Genomic DNA, 26,274 nt, shown 5'->3' on the forward strand with positions numbered 1-26,274 from the left:
CAATATGTAAATTTCTTACACATAATAAGTACCAGAAATGTCTATGTAAAAAGGACTGCATGTTGGGGTGCCTGGGTGGCTCAGTTGATTAGGCATCTTACTGTTGATTTCAGCTCAGGTCATGATCTCACGGGTTCATTAGATCGAGCCCCGCACCGGGCTCAGTGCTGACAGCATGGAGCCTGTTTGGGATTCTTAGTCTCCCTGTGTCTCTGTCCCTCCCCTGCTCTCATTTTCTCTCTCTCAAAAAAAGACCTTGGCCATCCATAAAAATGCATCTATTAAAAGGACACACAGGTATCTGTTAACCATGGTTATCTTTGGGGAGTGGGACAGAGGGCCATGGCATGGGTAGCAGAGGGACTTTATTTCACTTTATACTCTTCTGAGCTATTTGGTTTAAACAAACATGTGTATGTGTGTGTGTGTGTGTATATATATGTATATATATATATATATATATATATATATATATATATATATATATATATATATATTTTTTTTTTTTTTTTTTAACCAGGAACATGTATTCATTTTAACCAATAAAACTATAGTCAATAATAATTACAACAAAAAAATTATAGTGCTTCTGCCCACCATTTCCTCTCATATCCTGGGCCTTTTTCCAGCATTATCCTTAGACCCAGCCTGTCCCGGGCTCTCTCTCCACAGGGTCATGCACTGGCCTCCCCCAGAAGTGAGGAGTCCACAGGGTCAGGGGTGCTCCTGGCTCCCACAGGTCCCTGCGCCCACTTCTGGGGTCCACGCGTGCCTTTCTGCAGGCCCCATCCCCCTAAAGGTGTGTGCTGCTGGTGTCTACTCACCAGGCTCCAGGGCTGGCCAAGGCAGTCTTTTTTTCCTCCTTTAATTAACAGACAATTTTTTAGAGCCATTTAGGGTTATAGAAACATGAGCAGAAAGTACGGCGTTCTCATATACCTCTTCACTCCCCCAGCCCACGCCCCTGGTTTCCCTGATTCTTGACCTTGACCTCTTGCACTCGTGTGGTACATTTGTTGTAGCTGATGAGCCAACGTGATATATTATTAACTAAAGAACGTAGTTTACCTTTGGGTTCACTCTTGGTGTTGCATTCTGTGGGTGTGGACAAAGGTATAAAGACTGTATCCACCAGCCCAGTATCATACAGAATAGTTCCAATGCCCTAAAATTCCCCTGTGCTCCACCTATTCATGCCTTCTGTACCCGCAACCCTAGGCAACTACCGATCTTTTTACTGTCTCTGTTTTGCCTTTTCCAGAATGTTCTACAGCTGGAATCATACAGTATATAACCTTTACAGGTTGGCTTCTTTTACTTAACAGTGTGCATTTAGCTTTCCTCCATGTCTTTTTGTGACTTGATAGCTTATTCCCTTTTATGGCTGAATAATATACCATTGTATAGACATACCGCATTTTCTTTATCTAGTCATCTGCTGATGGGTACTTGGGTTGTTTCTACTTTTCAGCTATTGTGAATAGTGCTGCTATGAATCCCAACATCTCTTTTTCTTTCTCGTTTTTCTTTGTAGTTTGTGGCTATCTAATTAGTAGGGAGGGTAATACAAACTTGTATAGAAATTTTAATAAGTGTTTAAAGGAAAAAATAAGACCCCCGTGGCCCCCTTCCATGTCCTTTCCCCATAGATAACCCCCCTGTTACATTTTTGTATGTTTAACAAAAATAGGATTGTATTTATTGTTGATGTATTTATTGTTCCAGTTTTAGTCTACGTGCTGCCAAAGCAAGCACATGTATTTTTCTTACTATTTTAAATTCTTAGTAACCTCAGAGTTGGAAAATAAACGATGGGTTGGTTTGATATGCATTTCTTTGAGGGCTTAATGAGGCTGGTTGAACCTTTTCTTATGTTTTTTGGCCCTTTGTAGTTCCTCCCTGTGCCTTGCTTATTCCTAAGCTTGGCCCATTGTCCCACTGCCTGTGCACTTAGAAGCCTGAAGTAGGAGAGGTCTGGCCCTAGCGTCTCTGAAATTTGGGTCTTCTTCCCGCCCCCCCCCCCCCCCCCCCCGCCCCTGCAGGTGGACAAAACTCAGTTTCAGAAGGTCCTCGGTTATATCAAATCTGGGAAGGAGGAGGGGGCGAAGCTGCTGTGTGGTGGAGGGGCGGCTGCTGACCGTGGCTACTTCATCCAGCCCACTGTGTTCGGAGATGTGCAAGACGGCATGACCATCGCCAAGGAGGAGGTTAGCATGGGGCCAGCACTCTGGGGAATGTTTTTAGGAGAAATAGACATTTAAGTCTGGTATCTTCATACCATGATCCTTCTGCTGGCTTTGGGCCAAATCCTGGCTCTGTGCCTAAGACAAATTATTTACAACTCCATCTGATCTGGTCACTCTCCTCTTCCACCTCCACCCACTGTTGGGGAGAACTTCCAAATTTCCTTGCATGGCCTCCAGGCCCTTTGTGTTCTGCTCCCTGTGAGCCAGGAGTCAAGGAATGATTTTGCTCAGCCCTTTTATGATCTTCACATAAGCAGGACAGTGGGCTAGACCAAAGGGCTGTGACTTCCTCACACGGCAAGATTCCCGATGATCTCCCCCTCGGCACTCATTTTGAGCACAGGGCAGCAGCTCTGTCTCATTCATTCATTCGCTTCACAAGTATTTATTGAATGCCTACTCTGTGCCAGGCTCTTTACAGACCCTGGAGATCCAGAGGTATTCCAAGACGTGTTCCCTGCCCTCATACGGTTCACACGTGCTCCGCTTCCCTCGGATTAAGCCTCTGAGCAGCTTTATGCAGGGAAAGTATTTCCCCTTTCATATATAATTCAAAATAAAATAATATTAAAATGCAAAATCAGGGTAAGAAAGTCCAACAGAGTTCTGCCTCTTTTTCCATCATGACTACTTTGATGCCTTTTCTGAAATCTCAAATATCAATTTTCCAGAAGGGTTGGGGGGTGCCTCTCCTTTGCCAGTTCCACGATGCCCCATCTCACAGCCCTGCTCCAACCATGATGAGCTCCTGGCACTCTTCTCCCACCCGTCTTGACACTCACCAGGCAGTCCTGGAATCAGCCATTTCTTCAAGAAGTCCTGCTTCCTATTGGAAAGTGGGATTTCACGAGGATGGGCGCTGGGTGTGCTTATTCCTGGAACTCCATTTCCCTCCTCCCTGCTCCCCACCTGCACGCTGGTTGGGCCAGTTTCTGTTCCTGTTGTATCACAGCTTGGCTGTCACTTCTGGGAAGCCTCCCCTGATACCCCTCCTCTGCACTCAGTCAGGCTGGGAGCTCCTGTGGGTTCCCATCACACTGCCGGCTAATGGTTGCCTTCAAACCATCGATTACATCAGGATCGCTTCTAGTCCCCTCCTTCCAGTGCCCTGCCCTGATAGGGCTGACAGTGGCCACACCTGGACAACAGCAAGCACACCTGGCCCCCATGTCTTGGTTTTTGAATCTCATTCTCCACTAAAGAGAACCGGGATTCCTTGAAGAAATGGTTTATGCCAGGAACAGGTCAGGGAAAGTACAAGATGAACCTGGATGTCTTGAGAGCACAGACACTGTTCTGTTCACAGTTACTTCTTCAGCTTCTGGCGTGTGCCTTGCTGAACAACTGATACAAATTCTTTGAAACTAAATCTACATATAACATGCCAGGAACGCCTGCCTTCCAGGATTGTTTAGAAATAAGATAGGCTATGTTAAGCACGTGGTGTATAGAAGGTAACCGATCCCCATTAGCTTTCTTACATTTGTGTTTCACTGAGCTTGGGAACTGTTGTCTCCCTGTGGAACTGTTGGGGTATCTCTGGGGGCTTGAGCAATCATCTGCTCAGCACTGGAAAGCTGCATAGCTGGTTTCCACGTCTGCCCCACCCTTCCGCTGTCCACTCTTGTACTACAGATCTTTGGGCCAGTGATGCAGATCCTGAAGTTCAAGACCATAGAGGAAGTCATTGGGAGAGCCAACAATTCCAAGTATGGGCTGGCTGCAGCTGTCTTCACCAAGGACTTGGACAAGGCCAATTATCTGTCCCAAGCCCTCCAGGCTGGCACTGTGTGGTAAGAGCCTCCTAGCAGCCCCTTACAGCCCAGGCAGGGATCCCCAAGCCAGAGTTTTTTGGAATTTAGTGCTCACATCCCAGAATTTGGGATGCTGGGCTCAGTTCCTCCTGGGTCAGGGTGTGGTATAGCAGACAGAGATTTCCCATCCCCTCTCCTCTAGGAGATTAAACTTCCCTCCAGTACATAGGCCCATGCAGCTTTGTTCTTGGGCAAGCAGATGGATGACTGGGGGCTCCTTACTAAGCTGAACAAGAGTAGGAGATCAGAGCTGAGTATCTACACCTATGTAATAGTGGTCTTAAGAGCTAAGCACCTACTTCACACCCACTAGGATGGCTGTTATTTTAAAAAAAACAAAACAGTGTTAACGAGGATGTAGACAAATTTGAACCTTCGCATATTGCTGGTGGGAATGTAAAATGTTGCCGCCATTATGGAAGACAGTCTGGCAGCTCCTCAGTGAGTTAGATGTAGAATTACCATAGGACCCAGCAATTCTACTCCTAGGCATATACCCAAGAGAAAGAAAAGCATACATCCCCACAAGAAAGTGTATCCGAATGTTCATACCAAATTACTGACAATATCCAAAAGGTGGAAACAACCTAGATGTCCATCAGCTGATGAATGGATATATAAAATGTCTAGCCACACAATGAAGTATCATTGAGGCATAAAAAGGAATAAAGTGCTGATACTACCACCACTGATGAAGTGGTTCATCTATTCTATAAACATAGATGAACCTTGAAAATGTGATACTAAGTGAAAGAAGCCAGACACAAAAGGCCACATGTTGTGTGAATCCATTTATATGAAATGTCCAGAACAGACACATCCATAGAGACAGAAAGTAGATTAGGACTTCCAGGGGCTGGAGAGCAGGGGAATGGGGAATAACTGCTCATTGGGTAAAGGGTTCTTTTTGGGGTGATAGAAGTGTTCTGGAATTAGATAGAGGTGATGGTTACACAACACTGAATCTGCTATAATCCACTGAATTGTGTAAAGTGGTGACTTTAAATTCAATTAAAATTTAATTTTTAAGAACTGCAAAAAGAGCTTAGCATCTAATTAGCAAAAATTACTCATTAAAATGGGAAGCTATCATGTGGTGCTCCCTGTTCCTGACATTCATCTGTGACCACATCACAAAGGATGACAACTTATGGCTTTATTTCATGTGGTTTGCTGTTGGCTCCTACACGGCTGGTTATTACTATGGTTCTACCCATCCATTTTCCCTCAATAACATTTTAGGGAAATTCAGGAGGTCTGAGGGGTATGACACATATCTCCCAACAGTTACTTCTGAAATTCTGTTCAAATTATAGGGTCAACTGCTATGATGTGTTTGGGGCCCAGTCACCGTTCGGAGGCTACAAGATGTCCGGGAATGGCCGGGAGCTAGGAGAGTATGGGCTGCAGGCATACACTGAAGTGAAAACGGTGAGTATGGGTGCCTTCTCAGCTCTCCCTCACGCTAGACTCCATCACTACTTGTTACTAGTTTCTGGTTTTAAGCCACAGAAGAGGGTGAAGACCCAGTGTTTGCTGTGTCTTGTGAGAAATAACTTGGGACTCGGCCACCACTACGCCTACATAGTCCTTTGCTAGGCTTTGTTATACGTCAAGTTCTGCAAGACTTGAAAGGAAGGAAAGATCCTGTGGTCCAAAGCAGTGGGGAAAGACTTCTAATGAGAATCAGGCTGTGAGGCATTAGACACCAAGGGCCATAAATGTTACCAATATCCTTTGATTTCATAATGTCAATGATAGGAATAGAGCCGGAGGAGCTAATCAGAAGTACAAGGAAAGTATTAATCCTTAAATATTCATCACTGCATTAGCTCTCAAAGGTGAAAAAGTCAGATGTGACTAAATGCCCAATAAATTATGGAACACCCAAATCATGGTGTACTAAGTAGCCGGTAAAAATATTTTTGTAGGATATCAGACATGGAAAATCATCATCCTTTAAAATGAAAAGGCAGGATACAAAGTAATACATGCAATATAAGCCCAGTTTAAAGGCTATATATAATTTAAGGGTACTCGCGTACCTTTATTTACTATGGAAAAGACTGGAAAAAAAGGCACCAAAGTGAAAATAATTTTCTCTACAGTGGACATTAATTACAGTTTAACCAGGAAACAAACTCACAAGTAATATTTAAAGAAAAGAGAAATGGGCTGAGTAGGGCCTTCCCAGGATTGGGAAAGAGAAGGTTCAGGGCAAGCAAACCAGCCAGGGGGAGCAGAGTGAGAAGGGCAGACAGCGGTCTCAGTACTCAGTTTAGTAAGGCACAACTTGTGTTCTCAAAGCTCACTGGAATAAAATCAACACGTTTCCTTGTTTATTTAAAATTGTCCCATACACACAAGAGGTGAGACCCAGGTTTGAACCTACAGACGTTGGTCTATAACTGTTCCTCAAAATGATGATGGGATTATTTAGGTGTGGTATAGGGGGTGCTAGGACTGAGACCCGGGAGCTGCAGTATCTAAGGACTGACTGGAGGTTGGGGGGAGAGCCCAAGAAGAGGCTTGAGTTGAGGTGGTTCATGCTGGAATCCAAGTGTAAGCCGCTGACACAGGAGGCCTAGGGCGCTGGGGTGTTGGAGAGAATGGGAAGTAGCAGGACTTGATGGCTGGAGGGTTAGCGGCTGCAGGTGAAGGCGGCAAAGCTGGTTCAGCCAGTGCCGGGCCCTAGCCTTTGTGCTCATGATAAAGATCCCTGTACTTTGAGCTTTGGGAACTCAAGCGATGCTCCTAACAAGATTAGGCTCAAAAACGTTTCAGAAGTCTGAGGTTGCCTGGGGGACTGCCAAGAAAATGTCTTCTTTTGAACTCGTATTTACTGAGTGATTACTTGGTGCCAGAATCTGCTAGACTTCCTTATGCACATTATCTCATTCAGTGCTCACAACAACCCCATGAAAGAGAACCGATATCCCATCTTACAGATTAGGAAGCAGGGCACACAGAGGTGAAGTGCTTGCCCAGGAGGGGATAAAGCTGGGATTTGACCCCAAATCCATCTGAATCTGGAATCTTTCCACTTGACACATTGAGGCACCTGCGAGCTTCAGCATGTTATATTTTTCCTTACTTTGATTCTTTTTGAGGAAAACATGGATCTAGATCAAGGTCTCTCAACCCCAGCACTACCGACATTTGGGGTCGGGTCATTGTTTGTTGTGGGGCATCCTGTGCAGGGTAGGATGTTCATTGAGCATTCCTGACTTCCACCTACTAGATGCCACAGTAGCTCCACCCTCTTCTGCCCCACGACCATAAAAAATGAGTGGGTGAAGGGGAGGCAGGGAGTGATGTCACACAGAACATAGCCCTGGCTGTGTTCCTGGGACAGGCCAGTTGGCCATCAAGATGTCAGAGTGAAGAAAGCCCTTGTGCTCATCCTTGGCCACACCCTGCTGAGAGCGCCTATAGATCAGAGGGAAGCATGAAGATTTAACAGCTGCTCTGCACCCCTCTTACAGGTCACGATCAAAGTGCCTCAGAAGAACTCCTGAAGAACTGTGCCAACTTCCCCACTCGTCCAGCAGTGGAGAGATCAAGGACATCGGCAGCAAAACCAAGAAAATGACCTTGCACGCTAAAAGTCTCAAAAAAGAAATTCTCCCACAAAATCTCTTGACCAAGAAAGTCCCAGAATTTGAATTGATAAATGGGGTGGGTGTGAGGCAAAGAGTATGTGGGAAGCCCTTTAAACTGCAACAATACTGCTAGCTTTCAGGCTGATTTTTCCAAACTAGATTCGAGTGTCTCATCCTGGCCATCTGATACACTTCTGTAACTCGCCTTTAACGGGGGCACAAAAAGCCATTGTTGACACTTGTACTAACAAGTCAGAGCAACAGCTAGCATCTTGCTTTGCATTCTGGCCTCAAATTCATTAAAAACAATGCTGCTGTTCACTTTTTGGTTAGTTAGTTCTGTGTCCATCTCAGTAACCCAAGGAAATACTACCACATAGGGATGCTGTCCCCTCCTTGTGTGTGTCACACTGTATACGACTACCGCCCTTCCCTGACTGTGGGTAAATAGCTTTTGTTTCCATCCTGTCAGCCTGTGGCAGCCCCTGTGCTAGGCACTAGGGAAGTCACCTAAACAGGACTCCCAGCCCCTGTCCTCAGCGAGGGGATGGTAAACCAGGAAAGAGACACTTGACATCCAGGATTAGTTCTCTGTATTTTAAGTTAAAAAACTTGGTCACATTAAATGAGACAGATTCATGCTGACAAATTTCATGAGATTAATTTGGAAATGAGATGTCTATTTATTTATCTTAGGTGAAGTCTGTATTTCTGGTAACCAGACCCCGTGGATCTCCTGTCCAGAACACCGCCTTGCTTTATTCACGGGACCTGGCAAATTAGTAATTAGTAAATTAGGAATCTGAATATTTCCTGATGAACAATGGAGTGGGAGCAAAAAGCTGAATAAATTGTAGTAGTTTGTGAAGTTTGTGATCATGTTTGGGGTCACAGATTACTTTAACAATCTGAGGAAAATCTGATTATCTCCTAAGGAAAAGACACCTTCTATATAATTTTTGCAGACCGTGTCAGGAATGGTGGAGCACACTGACTGACCCCTCTCTTATTTCACTCAGGCTAAGCCACATCTTAGGAAACAATCCCTATTCACTAAAGACTAAGTTGACTTATTTGAAGAGTGCTTCATAATTTTTATCATATATGCATACACCTGTATCATGTATGTTTTTCTTTAAACTGACTTTTATTTAGATAAAAACATTTAAACACCTTATTTCCAAAAAAAAAAAAACACCTTATTTCCATACATAAAAAAAAAGCTGCTTTTAACTGCTGTGATTCAAAGGCATTATAAAAAAAGATGAAAGCAAACAACGTCCCTAAATTGAAAATAAGAAAATACAAGTAAACTTACACACACACACACACACACACACACACACACACACACACACAAATCTAATTCCACAATTGTCCATACCTGAAATAAGTGTGCCATGAGGAGAAGACTTAAGATTTTATGACCGTCAGCAGTAACACTCCACTTCTTGGTGCTTCAAGATGACGTGGGGTTCACTGTCAATAAAATGATTCTGCATTTTAGCTTTGATGCTAACCAGCAACAACGGTGTCATGACACAGGAACCTAGAGGTGAAGGGCGAAGCTCGGACCCCTCCCTGCTCTTCGTTCTCCCATCCTGCTCTTCGGCCTCCCAGGCTGAGGACTGCGTGCGGTGCGTCGGGATAGGCTGGTCAGCGGAAGCATCTGTCCCTGCCCTCACGGCGCGTGTGCTCCATCTACCCCGGGACGGTGGCATTAAACATAGGGACATGGAAGGAAGAGGGTGTTCTCAGAGTGTGAACAGGGGGATGGTTGGCCTACGCTGGGCCTGGTGGAGGAAAAGGTCCAGCCCCTTCACACTACACGTTTGTCCGTTATAAACATTTATCACGGACTGCTAACTGCTGCTGGTGACGCACACAGCACGGTGTGTGAGACACACTTCTACTTCCACGGGATCTGGTGACGAAAGCCTCTGAAGAGATGATGAGAATACAGTACGGGTACCGGTGCAACCACCGTGATAAGGTAATGACTCGAGGAAGGACAGGAAGGGCCCCTGCTGACTGCAGGCAATGGAGAACGCTGCCTAGAGGCTGCTCACACTGTATTTTTTATGTGTATTCCAGGCTTCTTGCCAGAGATCCAGTTCTTGAAGGGTTGAGCCTGGGTTATTTCCCTGTCATTTACGTGCCTTCTTGAAGTGGGAGTACCACTCCCTTCTGATCAATATTTACCCTAAGCTATAATAAAGGCATGTGAAAGTCTGATTTTCAAAGGTGAAAACATGACTCCTGAACAAATATAAAATGAACACAGGTCAGGACTTTACTCATTAATTAGTGAGGGAACCAGTAAGATGAAGGAGGTTCAAAACTCACATTGAACTGGCTGTTGGTGGGCCTTTTAGTAAAGGGATATGAGAGCAAGGTTGCTGGGTTAGATACAAAACTGGGTCATGTTTTCCAGAGGAAGAAAGAAGTAAACATGAGCATTTTGTTTTGACCAGCTAGAAATCGTCCGCATAAATCTACAGGCCGCTTCATGGAGTGTGAGTTCTCAATTATTAAAGAGCAAGTTCAAAGAGTGCTATAATCTCCTAGGGCAGAGGTAGCAAGCTTTTTTCTGTAAGAGGACCAGATAAACATACGCTAGACCTTGAAGGCTAGACCTATCTCTGTCACATATTCTTTTGTTGGTGGTGGTGTATTTCTGTTCTTCACGAGCCTTTAAAAATGGAAAAAAAACCCACAACATTGTTACCTTGAGGGCAGGGGGCCATAAGGTCTGGATTTGGCCCCTGGCCATAGTTTGCTGACCTCTGTCCTAGAGAACAGAAGATCATCGGGTGGGGCTGTTAAACCTGGTTTTGGCAGGATGTTGAAAGGATATATTGATCTTCCTGCCAAATTTGCAAGTTTTGGATAATTTACAAGCATGTAATCATTAAAGTTTGCCCGTGTACCAACTGAAATCATCCCCGTAACACCACTGCTGGGCAAAGCTCATTTCGGGAAACAGGATTACTGCTCCCACCAGCTCCAAGGCTGTCCCTCCAGAAATTCAGATTGAACAAATTCCTAACCTTTGGTTCACTGCTTCTTAGGTATAACTAAAATAAGGTTTGAGAACTGCCTAAGCCAAGCTGGGCAAGTGCATGAGGAGCCTTGAGATTGCCATCTGCTTAACAGCAACACTTTCACAAAGTATGCTGGCTGGTGTGGGAAACAAAGGCAGAAGGAAATGGCAGGTTTAGAATTAAATTTCATTATAACCTGCAGCCCATTGACAAATACTTGAGGCAGGCAGAGCAAAAGGTTTCTCCAGGAACTCTCTACTGTCTTACTGCTAATGCTTTGCTAGAGGGAAAAACAGCCTTAACTTGCCAATAGCTAGGCCTCCAGGATCCTGTGAGTCTAATTTAGCATATGCAAATCTCATTGGAAACTTCCCCTGGACTTTACCTCCCCCAACTCCATAGTATATAACCAGTCTCTCCTCACGGTCCTGGGGCAGCTCTTCCTGCCCACGGGTCCTGTTCCCGTGCTTTAATAAAATCACCTTTTTGCACCGAAGATGTCTCAAGAATTCTTTCTTGGCTATCGGCTCTGGACCCCACAAACCCCCCATCATCCTAAAATGTCATCACTGGCCATTTGTTAAAATCTTTTAAAGTTTACTTTTTTCCATTCATCCCTTCCTTGTTTTAGTAAGTCATTAGGAGCACGTTTCCTAGGCCAGGTAGTGTGCGAGGCAACTGCTTCTGCAGTGAGCAAGCTGGGCACGTTACCAGCCCCCAGTGCTTCCAGTCCAGTGATAATGAAATACGTGAGTACAATAAAGTGAAGTGTCACAATAGGATGACAGACATCCCCAGATCATGGGATTATACTGTTGGGGGCTTGCATCGCTCTCCACAGACTAAACACACTTTGAATGTTCGTTTTTACAGGTTAGAAGGAACAATGATTAGGAACTGTGGAAGCAAAGCTAAGGTTTATTTAGCTACTTTGGTGTCTCTTTCACTGAGTTACAAGGTTCTGACTCTTCTGAAACTCCTTGATTTGTTCCCAGTCCACATGTGGGTTAGGCAAAAATAGTTAAAACAAGGATAAAAGTTAATTTTTTCCCTCGGGTAAGAAAAAGTCCAGAGGTAGGCAGTGAAGGGCTGGTAAAATGAACCCACAAAGTCTTTAAGGGACCTGGGCTCTTACTATTGTAATGTTCCATCGTCCCTATGGTATGGTATGGTATGGCCCTCATCCTCAAGGATGAGGATGTGGCTGCTTACATTCCAGCCATCACATCAACATTCCAGGTAGCAGGATGGTTAAAAGGATAAAGAAAGGTGGTACCCTACTCCCTATAAGGAGACATCCCAGGGGTTGCACACAATACTTCCATGTATATCTCTTTGGACAAAATTTAGACACATGGCCACATCTAGCAGCAAAGAAGGATGAGGCACATTGTCTTTTAACTGGGTATTGGTGTGCCTAGCTAAAACTGAAGTTTTTAATTCTAAAGAAGAAAAGGAAAATGGATTTGGGGCAAATAGCAATCCCTACCATGATGTGAAACACAACCCTGTGATTTGACAGTCACCAAGACAATGCCTTCTTTTCAATATTCTCTAAGCTAAAGGAAATTCCTCTTTACTCAAGATTTAGAGTGATGCCTTTCCTGTGCCTAACCTTGGACCAGCCTACTCCAAATCTCATGATGTAGCGTGAGATTACTTCTGGGAAGGTTTTCTATACAATGTACCGGTTAACAATATTTTAGTTACAAGTGTCAGGAAACCAAATTCCAACCAGTGTGGAAAAAGATGGCTCCCATATTCCAAAATGCCGGGATCATGGTTTTGCCATGGCTTGATACAGAAGTTTGAAAAGTTTTCATCTCTTGGCTCTACCTCTGCCACATGGGCTTTATTTTCAGCCCATTCCTGTTTTAGTTCTGGTGAGTCTGGATTCTTAGAAGAGCCAAGTGCCCTCAAGAACTCTAGCCAGGCTCAAACCCACTGGCTAGGAGAAAGCCCCCTTTTGAAGGCCTCCTGCAAGGATCCTGAGGTTCATGCTGATCGGTTCCATTGATGTGACACCCCACACCTCCCCTGACCAATCACAGTAGCCAGAGGGGTGAAACGTGGTGATTCACTTAGACCTGAGTCATAATGGTCCACCCTTGTAGCCAGGAGTGGAACCTATCTAGTCCACCTGGGCTAAGAATGAGAGAGGAGTAGATCCCCAAAAGAAAACTGGGGAAGTCTCTTCCAGAGACTGGAAAGTTCTCTTGGAGTTATCATCAGTCTTTTAGTACTTCAAACAATGTTGCCAAGAACGGTTTGAAGAATGCATTGAAAAGAAAAAGAGAGAGAAATACAAAGTTTCTTGCCCCTGGAGTCCTGTGAATCAAACTCACTGCAATTTTAAGAGAATCCTCTCTTTAAACCAATGAAAAACAAGGAAATGCTAGCTATGAAGACATGTCTATAATGTTGATGCTGACATCCTAGACATTTAATTATCTCTTTGTGTTTTTACTGACAGGAACCAATTAGAACCATAAGTAGATGTCTGAACAAAAAACAAAGTTCTCAGGTTAGAAACAACCTGATCTCTTTGGGTATTTGGATATGGATCAGTCACAGGAGTATTGGGTATAAAGCTGCTGCTCCTGCCTTTAGTCTTGCCAAGTGCCCAAGAGGAAATGCTCCACCTCTGGGTGAATAAAGTACATAAACTTGAACTTTTCCCATAGCCTGGAGAACTGGGCTGATGAGGTGGGTTTTTGTTTTTGTTTTTGTTTTTCTTAAGTACAGGCGCCACCTGGTGGGTAATAAGTACAACTACACTGCCATCCTCTCCAAGAGCTGACAGACCTACCTGCCAAGGTCCTTCAAAGAAGGTGTTACAACTGTACACGGCCTACATCTGGCAGGCAATGCAATGAGGGAATCAAGAGGCCAGGGTCACATACTCCAAATAATTGAAAACACGGACTCCAGCAAAAACTTATACATTAATGTTGACAAAGGTACTATTCATAGCAGCCAAAAGGTGGAAATGATGTAAATGCCCATCAACAGATAAAAGGATAAACAAAATGTGGTCTATACACGTAATGGAATGTATTCAATCATGAAAATAAACAAAGCACCGACACATGCTGCAATGTGGATGAACCTCAAAAACATGATGCTGACAGAAAGAAGCCAGACACTGAAGGCCACACAGTGGAAGATTCCATATACATGACATGCCCAGAATGGGCAAGTCCATAGAGAAAGAAAGTAGACTAGTGGATGCCAAGGGCTGGGAATTGGGGAGTGACTACTTAATGGGTATGGGGCTTCCTTTTGGGGTGACAAAGATGGGAACTGGACAGTGATGATTGATAGCTGCACATCACTGTGAACATAAGAAATGCCACAGAATTGTTTACCTTAAAATGGCCTGCTTTATGCTATGTGACTTTCGCTTCAATTAAGAAAATAAAGCAGCCTAAATAAACAAATACATAAAGCAGCCAGAGTGTCAGAGCTGTTTGGGGTAACTCAGGCAAGCCACATACCCTCTGGGCCTCCACTTCTCATAACCCTGGTGGTTCCTTCCAGCCCTCGGGCAGCAATTCTGTGAGGGGTAAAAGGGAACTGATATTTACTTATTCACATTGATTTTCTTATCCTTTTTTGAAAAGGAAATACACATGGTAAAAAAAAATCAGTGAGGAGCTCCTGGGTGGCTCAGTCAATTAAGCGTCTGACCCTTGATTTCAGCTCAGGTCTTGATCTCAGGGTTGTGAGTTCAAGCCCCTTGTTGGCTCCACGCTGGGTGTGGCACCTACTTAAAAAACCAATCAATCAATCAATCAATCAATCAGTGAAATATAAATCTGGCTCCCAATATTGTGGTCCCAAGAAGAAATATTTAAGTGCCAGGTGATGCTGATGCTGTTGGTCTGGGGGTCACACTTAATAAGAGAGGGACCAGAACTTCCTTCAGAAAGATTTGTGTTTGTTTGCTTTTTATTTTGAAGTTGTTTCAAACTTACAGAAGCTTTAGGAATAGTACAACAAGGGGCGCCTGGGTGGCTTAGTAAGTTGAGCGTCCGACTTCAGCTCAGGTCATGATCTCACGGTTCGTGGGTTCAAGCCCCGCATCTGGCTCTGTGGTGACAGCTCAGAGCCTGGAGCTTGCTTCAGTTTCTGTGCCTCCTTCTCTCTCTGCCCCTCCCCAACTCACGCACTGTCTCACTCTGTCTCTCAAAAACAAATGTAAAAAATAATAAATGTAAAAAAAATTGTTTTAATAAAAAATTTAAAAAATAGTACAACAAGCTCTCATATACTTAAAAAAATTTTTTTTAATGTTTACTTATTTTTGAGAGAGAGACAGACAGAGTGTGAGGAGGGAAGGGCAGAGTGAGAGGGAGACACAGGATCCAAAGTAGGTTCCAGGCCCTGAGCTGTCAGCATAGAGCGTGATGTGGGGCTCAAACTCAAAAACCACGAGTTCATGACCTCAGCCAAAGCAGACATTTAACCGACTGAGCCAGCCAGGCATGCGCCCCAGCTCCCATATACTTTTTTACCCAGATTCAACCACATTTAGCATTTTCCCCATTTGGCTGTCACTCCTCCCCCCACTTCTCACCTCCTATATAGATTTCCTTTGTGACTGGACCTTCTATGAGTAGGTTGCAGGCAGCATGCCCATTTGTCTCTTACTACTTTATTGCATTTGAATTTTTACCTTGCATATGGTCTTCCATAACCACGGTTCAGTTATGTACTATTTGGGAAATTCAATTGGATACACATTGATACAATGCTTGTGGGAGCTTTTGACAGCAGCGGCAACATCTGAGGGACAGGATTATCCTGGGGGAGGCGGGTGACATTTCCTGGACCTACTCTGCCTAATTGGAGACTCTCACACACTACTATGGAACAAGAGGGCCCTCACCCAACCATGATGGCCCCCTGATCTCAGACTTCCAGTCTCCAGAACCGAGAGAAATATATTTCCACTGTTTGTAAGCCACTTCGTCTGTGGCATTTTATTATTTTATTACAGCAGCCAGAACAGACCAAGACAGGACCAGACCTTTATTCATTTCTGATTCCTACTGACTCCTCTCTTCAGTGCCATTGCTAGGGGTGGGGGTAAGCATAGCAGTTCTGTTTATTACCTAGGGATGATATGATGATGATGATGATGATGACAAAAACGGAAAGCTTAACAGTTCATATACCTATAAGGGTCATATACCTCTACATTTGAGGCATTCCCTGTCTCATTTCTCAGCTGGAAAGTGGGAATCATAGCTGTCGAGGGAGATGCTACAATTCTTTAGGAAGTGTGCCTTATCAGAATCCCATTCAGAATTCCATTTGGGCTTCATACCAATTGAAGTTGCTGTTTAATAAGTGTAGTTTCCGTTTTGCAAGATGAAAAAGTTGTGGAGATGGACTCTACGGCAATGCAAATATACTTAAACGTACTAAGCTACACACTTAGAAATGGTTAAGATGGTAAATTTTATGTTAGACCTTTTTTTACCACAGTAAGAAAATGTTTTTTTTTAATTTGTTTTAATGTTTATTTATTCTTGAGAGACAGACAGAGTTCGAGGTGGGGGAGGGACAGAGAGAGAGGGAGGCACAGAATCCAAAGCAGGCTCCGGGCTCTGAGCTGTCAGCACAGAGCCCGATGCAGGGCTCGAACCCACAAACCGTGAGATCATGACCTGAGCTGAGGTCAGACGCTCAACCGACTGAGCCACCCAGGCACCCCAGAAAATAGTTTTTTAAAAAGGCCACCAAGTGAGACATCTGAAAAGCTGTCCTAGGAGAGAGATGATGTTTCTGTGGCTCCCAAAGGAGAGCACGATGCCATCAGCAAACAGAGAAGGAGGCCAGTGGGAGTCCTCTCACAATGGGCAGGAAGGACTGCACGAGGGACAGTTCAGGCTGGGTCAGGGGAAGTGTCCCAGCAAGGCCTGAGGAGCCCCAGCAGGGATGCTGTGGAAATGCAGGGCAGGACTGTGGGCACAGGGTTGGCCTTGATTGCTAGGGTCCCTTCCAACTCTGAGAGGCTGAAGGATTTCAGCTGAGTCAAGTTCAGCAAATGCTAGAATTTTCCATTCACAGACTGTAAAATTTTATTATGATGTATTTGAAGTTTAGGTAAACACACACACACACACACACACACACACACACACACACACAAACCAGTGTGTGCTTTCACACTTGTAGGAGAATATAACTTGGTACGACCTTGTTGATAGAAATCCACTGCTAAAATGTATCAAGAATATAACTGGACAAGTGTGAAAATCATGCTATTACTATTTGTAACAGCAGAAAACATCAAACTTAAGTGTCCATTAAAAAAAAATAGTGTCTTGGGGGCATCTGGGTGGCTTAGTCGGTTAAGTCTCCATATTCGGCACAGGTCATGATCTCACTGCCCAGTCTGAGCCCTGCATCCAGCTCTGCGCTGACAGCTCAGATCCTAGAGCCTCCTTCGGATTCTGTGTCTCCATCTCTCTCTGCCCTTCCCTAGCTTGTGTTCTCTCTCTCTCTCTCTCTCTCTCTCTCTCTCTCTCTCTCAAAAATAAGTAAACATTAAAAAAAAATGATTCCAAAACCAGACAAACACCCCACTAAACTACAGACCAATTTCCCAAAACCAGGCAAACACCCCACTAAACTACAGACCAATTTCCCTGATGAACATGGATGCAAAAATCCTCAACAAGATAATAGCCAACCAGATCCAGCAAAAGAATTAAAAGAATTATTCACCATGACCAAATGGGATTTATACCTGGGATGCAGAGCTGGTTCAATATCTGTAAAACAGTGTGATTCATCACATCAATAAAAGAAAGGACAAGGGCCACATGATCCTCTCAATAGATGCAGAGAAAGCATTTGACAAAATATAGCATCCTTTCTTGATAAAAACCTTCAAGAAATTAGGGATAGAAAGATATATCTTAAGACCATAAAAGCTATATATGAAAGACCCACCGCTAATATCATCCTCAATGGGGAAAAACAGAGCTTTCCTCCTAAGGACAGGAACATGACAGGGATTTCCACTCTCACCACTGTTATTCAACACAGTACTGGAAGTCCTAGCCTCAGCAATCAGACACAAAAAGGAATAAAAGGCATCCAAATCTGCCAGGAGGAAGTCAAACTTACACTCTTCTCAGGTGACTCTATATGGAAATACTCTATATGGAAAGCCCAAAAGAGTCTACCAAAAAACTGCTAGAACTGGTCCATGAATTCAGCAAAGTCATAGGATATAAAATCAATGTACAGAAGTCGGTTGCATCTCTGTACACCAATAATGAAACAACAGAAAGAGAAATTAAGAATCTATCCCATTCATAATTGCACCAAAACCCATAAAATACCTAGGAATAAATCTAACCAAAGATTTGAAAATTTTATACATTGAAAACTATAGAAAGCTTATGAAAGAAATTGAAGACACCACAAAAAGGAAAAATATTCCATGCTCCTGGATAGGAAAACAAATATTGTTACAATGTCAATACTGCCCAAAGCAATCTACATATTCAATGCAATCCCTATCAAAATAATACTAGCATTCTTCACAGAGCTATAACAAACAATCCTAAAATTTGTATGGAACCAGAAAAGAACCGAATAGCTAAAACAATCCTGGAAAAGAAAACCAAAGCTGGAGGCATCACAATCCCGGACTTTAAGATGTATTACAAAGCTAAAATCATCAAGACAGTATGGTACTGGCACAAAAACAGACATATAGATCAATGGAACAGAATAGAGAACCCAGAAATGGACCCATAAACGTATGGCCAGCTAATCTTTGACAAAGCAGGAAAGAATATCCAATGGAATAAAGACAGTCTCTTCAGCAAATGGTGCTGGGAAAACTGGACAGCGACATGCAGAAGAACGAACCTGGACCACTTTCTTACACCATACACAAAAATAAACTCAAAATGGATGAAAGACCTCAATGTAAGACAGGAAGCCATCAAAATCCTAGAAGAGAAAGCAGGCAAAAAGCTCTTTGACCTCAGTGCAGCAACTTCTTATTCAACACGTCTCCAGAGGTAAGGGAAACAAAAGCAAAATGAATTATTGGGACCTCATCAAGATAAAATGCTTCTGCACAGCAAAGGAAACAAAGAGCAAAACTAAAAGGCAACCGACGGAATGGGAGAAGATATTTGCAAACGACATATCAGATAAAGGGTTAGCATCCAAAATCTATAAAGAACTTATCAAACTCAACACCGAAAAAACACATAGTCCAGTGAAGAAATGGACAGAAGACATGAATAGAGCTTTTCCAAAGAAGACATCCAGCTGGCTAAGAGACACATGAAAAAATGCTCCACATCACTCATCATCAGGGAAATACAAATCAAAACCACAATGAGATACCAGCCCACACCTGTCAGAATGGCTAAAATGAACAACCCAGGCAACAACAGATGTTGGTGAGGATGTGGAGAAAGAGAATCTCTTTTGCACTGCTGGTGGGAATGCAAACTGGTGCAGCCACTCTGGAAAACAATATGGAGTTTCCTCAAAAAGTTAAAAATAGAACTACCCTATGACCCAGCAATTGCACTACTAGGTATTTATCCAAGGGATACAGGTGTGTTGTTTTGAAGACACACATGCTCCCCAATGTTTATAGCAGCACTGTCGACAAGAGCCAAAGTGTGCAAAGAGCCCCAATGTCCATCGATGGATGGATGGAAAAAGAAGATGTGGCATACACCCCCCCCCCCACACACACACACTGGAATATTACTCGGCAATCAAAAGGAATGAAATCTTGCCATTTGCAACAACATGGATAGAACTAGATGGTATTATGCTAAGCGAAATTGGTCAGAGAAAGACAAATATATGACTCCACTCACACGTGGAATTTAAGATACAAAACAGATGAACGTAAGGGAAGCAAAAATAATATAAAATCAGGGAGGGGGACAAAACATAAGAGACTCTTAAATATAAAAAAACAACTGAGCGTTGCTGGAGGGGTTGTGGGTTGGGGAATGGGTTGTTAAGGGGCACTAAGGAAGACACTTGCTGGGATAAGCACTGGGTGTTTAACACAGGGGATGAATCGCTGGAATCTACTCCTGAAATCATTATTGCAGTATATGCTAACTAACTTGGATGTAAATTAAAAAAAATTAATAAACAAAACAAAACAGTGACTGAGCCTGGGTGGCTCAGTCAGTTGAATCTCCAACTCTTGATTTCGGCTCAAGTCATGATCCCTGGATCGTGGGATTGAGCCCGCATTTGGGCTTCCTCCTGAGCGTGGAGCCTGCTTACAAGTCAGTCAGTCAGTCTCTCTCTCTCTTTCCCCCTTTGCCCTTCTCCCCCACTCATGCTCTCTCTAAAAAACAAACCACCAAACAAACAAACAAAAACAAAAACACCAGTGACCACTTGGTGGCATTGTGAGACACCACTCTAAGCAAAAGGGAGATGTTTGGGGAAGGATATGGGACATGAAGTGTAGTGAGACAGGAATACTGCTCCTTTCTGCTTCTCTCCACAGTCGTCTCCTCTCTCTGCAGGCTGGCTTTCCCCACTTTAATATTGACAGACAATGTCTGAGACAGACAATGACTGCCTCAGACTGGACAACATAACCCATGACTGGCTTAACGTTCCAGTCTCAATTCCCAGGAGCCTCTGCTGGGCCCAATTTGGGTCAGATGTCCATTCCTGAGCCAGTTGGCTGTGGCCGGGGGATGGGGTCACATGGCACTCGCTTGTAGTTAGGTCCATCACTTAGGCAGGGGCTGTTGAGTGATGGGTGCCCTGGAGGTGTCTATACCCACTCATCAGTGAGATCTACAACCGGCTGGAAGCAACTGCATCACCAGGCAGCTTCTAAGCAATGCAGAATCCCAGGTTCCACCCCACACCTAATAAATCAGAATCTGTATTTTAACAAGGTCCTCAGTGGTCAGTATGTCCATTCAATTTGACAGACATTGGTTTATCACAAGAAAGGAAGGTCGGCTCCCATTTCCTTCCTTCCTTCCTTCCTTCCTTCCTTCCTTCCTTCCTTCCTTCCCTCCATCCCTCCCACCTTTCCTCCCTTCCTTATTGAAACAGTTTTATCACTGTATATCACACATACCATACAATTCACCTATTTAAAGTGCATACCTCACATTTGTTAGTATGTTCAGAGAACTGTGCATCTATCACCACAGCTGACTGTAGGACATTTTCATTGTCCTAAAAAGAAACCCATACCCCTTGGCTTTCATCTCCCAATCCCTTCCCACCACCCTCTTCCTCCCCAGCAATCACTAATCTACTTTGTCTCTAGAGATTTGCCTGTTCTGGGCATTTCATATAAATAGAGTCATATGGTATGGGGCCTCTTCTGTCTGACTTCTTTCACTTTAGTGTAATGTTTTCAAGATTTATGCACAGTGTAGCATGTGTCAGTACCTCAGGCCTTTGTATTGCTGAATACTATCCCAGCATAGGGACAGATCACATTTTGTTTATCCATTAACCTGCTGTGTCTACTTTTTGGCTATTATAAATCATGCTGCTAAGAACATTCATGCACAAGCTTTTGAGTGGACGTGTTTTCATTCTCTTGGGTTAGATTTCCATTTTTGTAGAAAAAAAATTGCATAACAAACTCAGATGTGGCTGGGCCGTGCTGGGCAACTTCTGATATTGCCCAGCGCTAGTCTTGAAACAGGACTCAGAATTGCGTAGATCTTCTCCAAAGCAAATACATGCCTGCAAGCAAACTTTACTGAAGCTTTTTGGAGGCACAAGGGGGAGTGACACATCACACAGGGTTCGAACTATCAGTCCAGTCCTTTCCCACCCTCATCATGCATCCTCTCCTGGAGATCATCCCCTTTCCCTAGCCCAGGACTTTCCTTTTTTTCTCTTGTTCTTAACCCTCCATGACCCCTCTCTCCCTCCCTCCCTGCACTCCGCTGCCTCATCCTTTTCTAACACACAGCAAAGCATCTGGGTACAATCTGCACCCTCTCACCCACCCTCCACCTTGGTCAGCAAATCAAGGACCTTCCTTGGAGAGCAGCGGTGGTTGTAAATGATAAGTCATCTTCCTGCCAAAAAATTGTAGCTCCTGCTGGTCTGCACGTGCCTGATCATCTCATAACAAACACACATTTACAAGTGCATATAAAAATATGCGAAGAACACAAAATTGTGTGTCAATGATAAACTTTTACTTTCTGTTATGCAATCCTTCATTAATTATTAATTAAGAGAAGAATTTCCTTTATCCGGAATGTGTGGTATCTTACTATTTTTTACTTGTTCTACTACAAGCATCTTTCATTTCAGTGCATATAACAGGCGTTTTGTTCTTTTCAACAGCTACACTATTACTTAAGATATATATATATATATATATATATATTTATATATATATATATGCAATTGAATAAGCCTCTATTAATGGATATTCAGGTAATATCGCTTTTATAACCACTACACAAAATAGGGAGAATTTAATTTTGAGAATCATAGTTAAAAAAAGAAGACACCAGGGCGCCTGGGTGGCTCAGTGAGTTAGGCGTCAGCTTAGGTCGTGATCTCACGGTTTGTGGGTTCGAGCCCCATGTCAGGCGCTCTGCACATTCCATGTGTGCGCGTGCGCTCTCTCTCTCTCAAAAATAAACATTAAAAAATTATACACATATATATAATTATATATAAAACATATATATATATATATATATATATATATAAAATTATACATGTAAAAGACACCACCGCAACAGAAAACCAGTGTCCCCGTGGGTTTCTCCTGCCCATCATCAGTTTACTACAACTTTCATGTAACCTGGAGGAAGAGCCCCCCTGGAGTGTGAGGATTAGTAGGCCTCTGGGCATTAGTCTTTTCCATAAAAGGGAGCAAAGCATTTGTGTTCTGATGATGAGTCGTCCACCAGTCTCTAACCGCCCAGAGGGATTTCATGACTTGTCCAAACTAGGGCAGAGCTTGATCACAGCGGAGGGCCGGCTATCCTGTGGATCGGATAACCCCACAACTCTCCTGAGCGCTCAATCCTGCAGCTTCTTGTTCATTTTACTTGCTCCAGCAAACATGTTGTCGGACCCGTTACTCACCACAATGTCTTGTATCATCAATGCTAGTCCCTAGCTCATGGCTCCTCTGGAATGGTACTCAGAGCTCATTTCCATCAGGACCCTGTTATTCTCCTCCTAGCCCCATGTGCACGGCTTCCTCCTTTTAACGACCTTGTACTTAGCCCAGACCTCTATATATTGCCTACATGACGCTGTACTTGATCTGTTTCCCTCTGTTTAGACTGTGAACCCTCCAATAGTAGAGACCAATGTATCTAGAATAGGTGCTCAATGAATGTGTGTTACACGGCCTGAAGTGACATATAACACATTGTACGAAGGTGCCACTGAAGGACTGCATTATTCTAAAGTCAGGAACATGGGCCTGGGACATGGAGACATGGAAAATGGCCTCTCAAGATTGAAGAGGGACATTCGAACCCTGCTAGTCAACGGTTGGGTCTTAAACCAGCAGCATCGACCTCACTCGGGTACTTGTTAGAAATACAGAATCTCAAGCCCCAGCTCAGCCAGAGTGAACTCGAATGTGCAGTTGAATAAGATCCCCAGGGGATTTGTCTGCACCTTAAGGTTTTAGAAGTACAGAACCAGAAGAGGTGCTGCCAGGCCTTCAGACCAACTGACTTATTCTCGTCCTGAGTAGGTGACGAGGCTCTTGAAGAAGGCACAGTAAGCAGCACACTGTAGCAACCCTTGCCTCAGCCATGTCAATAGGAGCTTGGGCGGGAAGTGGGGCTATGGACAGAATCGGGTTGGTCCTCAGTTCCAGGGATGAGCTGCCACTTCACCGGATGGATGATCCAGCCCACTGCTGGGCACACAGTAGGTCCTCAAGAAATATTTTATGTATGAATTACTGAAGATGGATTAAGCCTAGTTAACCTCTCTTAGTCTGTTTCCTCATCAGTAAAATGGGAACGATAATAATCACCATGCCCACCTCTAAGGGCTGTTAGGAGGTTAAATGAGATAAGGTAGGTGAAGGTTACCATAAAGGTGTTAGTTCCTATCACAGAATAAAGTGTGGGTATCTGAAGAGTTTGGAAAGGAGGTAAGCTGTGTTTCACCCAATGCCAGATGCCATTACAGGTGCCATGCTGGGGGCAGGTAAATACAAACTTGGTTTCAGAGAAGGGCAGCAGGAAAGAATTAACAAAGGCTTCCTCTGTTAGTGAGTTCGTGGGGAATTTCCACTTTCTGCATTAACCCCCAAACTGTTCAACTCTTAAAAACTAATGACATACACAGTGCTTCTGAAATGGGAAAATAAACTCCACTAGAGGGAAAAGATAGGGGAGAGGGAGAAAGGCTGTATGGTTTCCAACTACTTTTTGGTCTCAAATCTTCACAGGCTCCACTTGGAATGAGAGCTATACCAAGCCACCAGGGGAAAAGAAAGCAAACACACTTCCCTGGCAATTGCTCAAGCAGACTATCCAGTAAGTCAGATGACTATAAACCTTTCAGACTCAGAAGTCCACCACCCTTGTTCTAAGCACTTAGGAAATTCATGTAGCGGCCTGGGTCTGTTAATACTTTAAGTGGACTAAAAAATTTTTTTAATGTTTATTTTTGAGATAGAGACAGAGCATGAGTGGTGGAGGGGCAGAGAGAGAGAGAGAGAGAGAAAGAGAGAGAGAGAGAGAATCTGAGCTCTGAGGTGTCAGCTCAGAGCCTGATACAGGGCTCAAACTCACAGACCACGAGAGCATGACCTGAGCCGAAGATGGACATTTAGCTGACTGAGCCACCCAGGTGCCCCATAAGAGGCCCTTTAAAAAAAAAGTTTTTAAAATTTAAGTGATCTCTATACCCGACGTGGGGCTTGAACTCATGACTCTGAGATCAAGAGTTGCATGCTCTTCTGACTGAGCCAGCTAGGCGCCCCTTTAAGTGGACTTCTAAGTGTGTTAAGAAATAATTCAGTTTAGGGGCGCCTGGGTGGCTCAGTTGGTTGAGCTTCCGACTTCGGCTCAGGTCCTGATCTCCCAGTCGGTGAGTTCGAGCCCCGAGTCGGGCTCTGTGCTGACAGCTCAGAGCCTGGAGCCTGCTTTGGATTCTGTGTCTCCCTCTCCCTCTGACCCTCCCCCATTCATGCTCTGTCTCTCTCTGTCTCAAAAATAAATAAACATTAAAAAAATTAAAAAATAAATTAAAAAAAGAAATAATTCAGTTTAAAAAGGAAAGATCCTTTTGAGAGTAATGGGGTGGTTGTATTGTTTTTTGTTTTTGTTTTTTTTTAATAGGGTCAAATTTACATAACATAAAATTGACCACTGATCATTTTAAACTGCAATTTGGTGGCATTTAGCACATTCTCAATGCTGTGCAACCACCACCTCTATCTAATTTTAAAACATTTTCACTACCCCAAAAGGGAATTCTGTATCAAGGAAGCAGTTACTCTCAGTTCCCTTCTCCACCCGGCCCCTGGCAACCACTGTCCACTTTTTGTCTCTATGTATTTGCCTATTCTGGAAATTTCATATGAATGAAATCACACAGAATGTGACTTTTTGTTCTGGCTTCTTTCATTCGGGATCACGTCTTCGAGGTTTACCCACACCGTAGCATGAATCAGTGCTTCATTCCTTTTTCTGACTGAATAATATTCATTATATAGATATATATCACATTTCGTTCATCCACTCATCTGTTAATGGACACCCGGATGTTTCCATCTTTGGCTACTGTGAATACCGTTGCTATGAACATTCGTTTACAAAGATTTGTTTGCATACCTATTTTTGATTCTTTGGGGTATACATCTAGGAAAGAATTGCTGGAGCAGATGGTAATTCTATGTTTAGCTTTCGGAGGAGCGGCCGAACTGTTCTCCACAGTAGCTGTAAATCATCTTATGCTCTCGCCAGTATAAAATGTTTGAGAACGTACAAGCGTTCCAGTTTTGCCACATCCCCACCAACCCTTGCCAAGCAGGGTTACTCTTCTGAAACTGCTGATTAAGGGCACTTGTGCATCAGAGAAAATGACATGTGGTGACAGGTTGACTGCAGGTTCTCATCCATCCACCCCTACATTTCAGTCATTGAGCCCCTACCAGTAAGTACCCTTTAACCCCTTTCCTCCCAGTGTGCTCAGTCCTAGTAAATCACCCCTGCCCCCTGGGTTGCTTGTGCCCTTGGATAACCTGGGTATTACCCTTTCCACTGCCTGCCCCTGCATCCCCCACATCCAATCCATCACTGACTCCTGCTGATTCCACATGGAAAATACATCTCAGATCTGTTTGCTTCTCCCTGCTGTCTGCTGTCATCATCCCAGTCCAGGCTACCATGACCTCTGACCTGCATGTCTCTTCTTTTTAACCACCTGTTATCAGTTACTTATTGCTACATAACAGATCACTACAAATGTAGAAGCTTAAAACAACCCATATTTTTTTAAAGTAATCTTTACACCTTAATGGGGAGCTCAGACTCAACCTCACAACAATCAAGGTGCTGGCTGGGGT

At 43.7% G+C, this 26,274-nt stretch overlaps 1 protein-coding gene and 1 long non-coding RNA gene across 3 annotated transcripts in view; one reads left to right on the top strand and one right to left on the bottom strand.

Moving 5' to 3' along the window:
* ALDH2 (aldehyde dehydrogenase 2 family member) overlaps positions 1–8,325 on the top strand; it is a 28,343-nt gene extending 20,018 nt beyond the window's left edge. For both annotated transcript variants that reach the window (XM_047827370.1, XM_047827368.1), the window contains 4 exons: positions 2,043–2,207; positions 3,882–4,039; positions 5,377–5,491; positions 7,546–8,325. In XM_047827370.1, coding sequence (XP_047683326.1) covers positions 2,043–2,207; positions 3,882–4,039; positions 5,377–5,491; positions 7,546–7,578 — 471 coding nt within the window. In that variant the 3' untranslated portion in view covers positions 7,579–8,325. The remainder of the gene's footprint in view (positions 1–2,042; positions 2,208–3,881; positions 4,040–5,376; positions 5,492–7,545) is intronic.
* LOC125148912 (uncharacterized) lies at positions 825–26,111 on the bottom strand. The gene is made up of 3 exons (XR_007145740.1): positions 26,101–26,111; positions 9,047–9,141; positions 825–862 (listed from the first exon to the last, which is right to left on the bottom strand). It is a non-coding gene; the product is annotated as an uncharacterized LOC125148912 (long non-coding RNA).
* Positions 26,112–26,274: the final 163 nt, after the last annotated feature.

This window comes from Prionailurus viverrinus, chromosome D3 (genome assembly GCF_022837055.1).
Source record: "Prionailurus viverrinus isolate Anna chromosome D3, UM_Priviv_1.0, whole genome shotgun sequence".
NCBI classification, from domain to species: domain Eukaryota; kingdom Metazoa; phylum Chordata; class Mammalia; order Carnivora; family Felidae; genus Prionailurus; species Prionailurus viverrinus.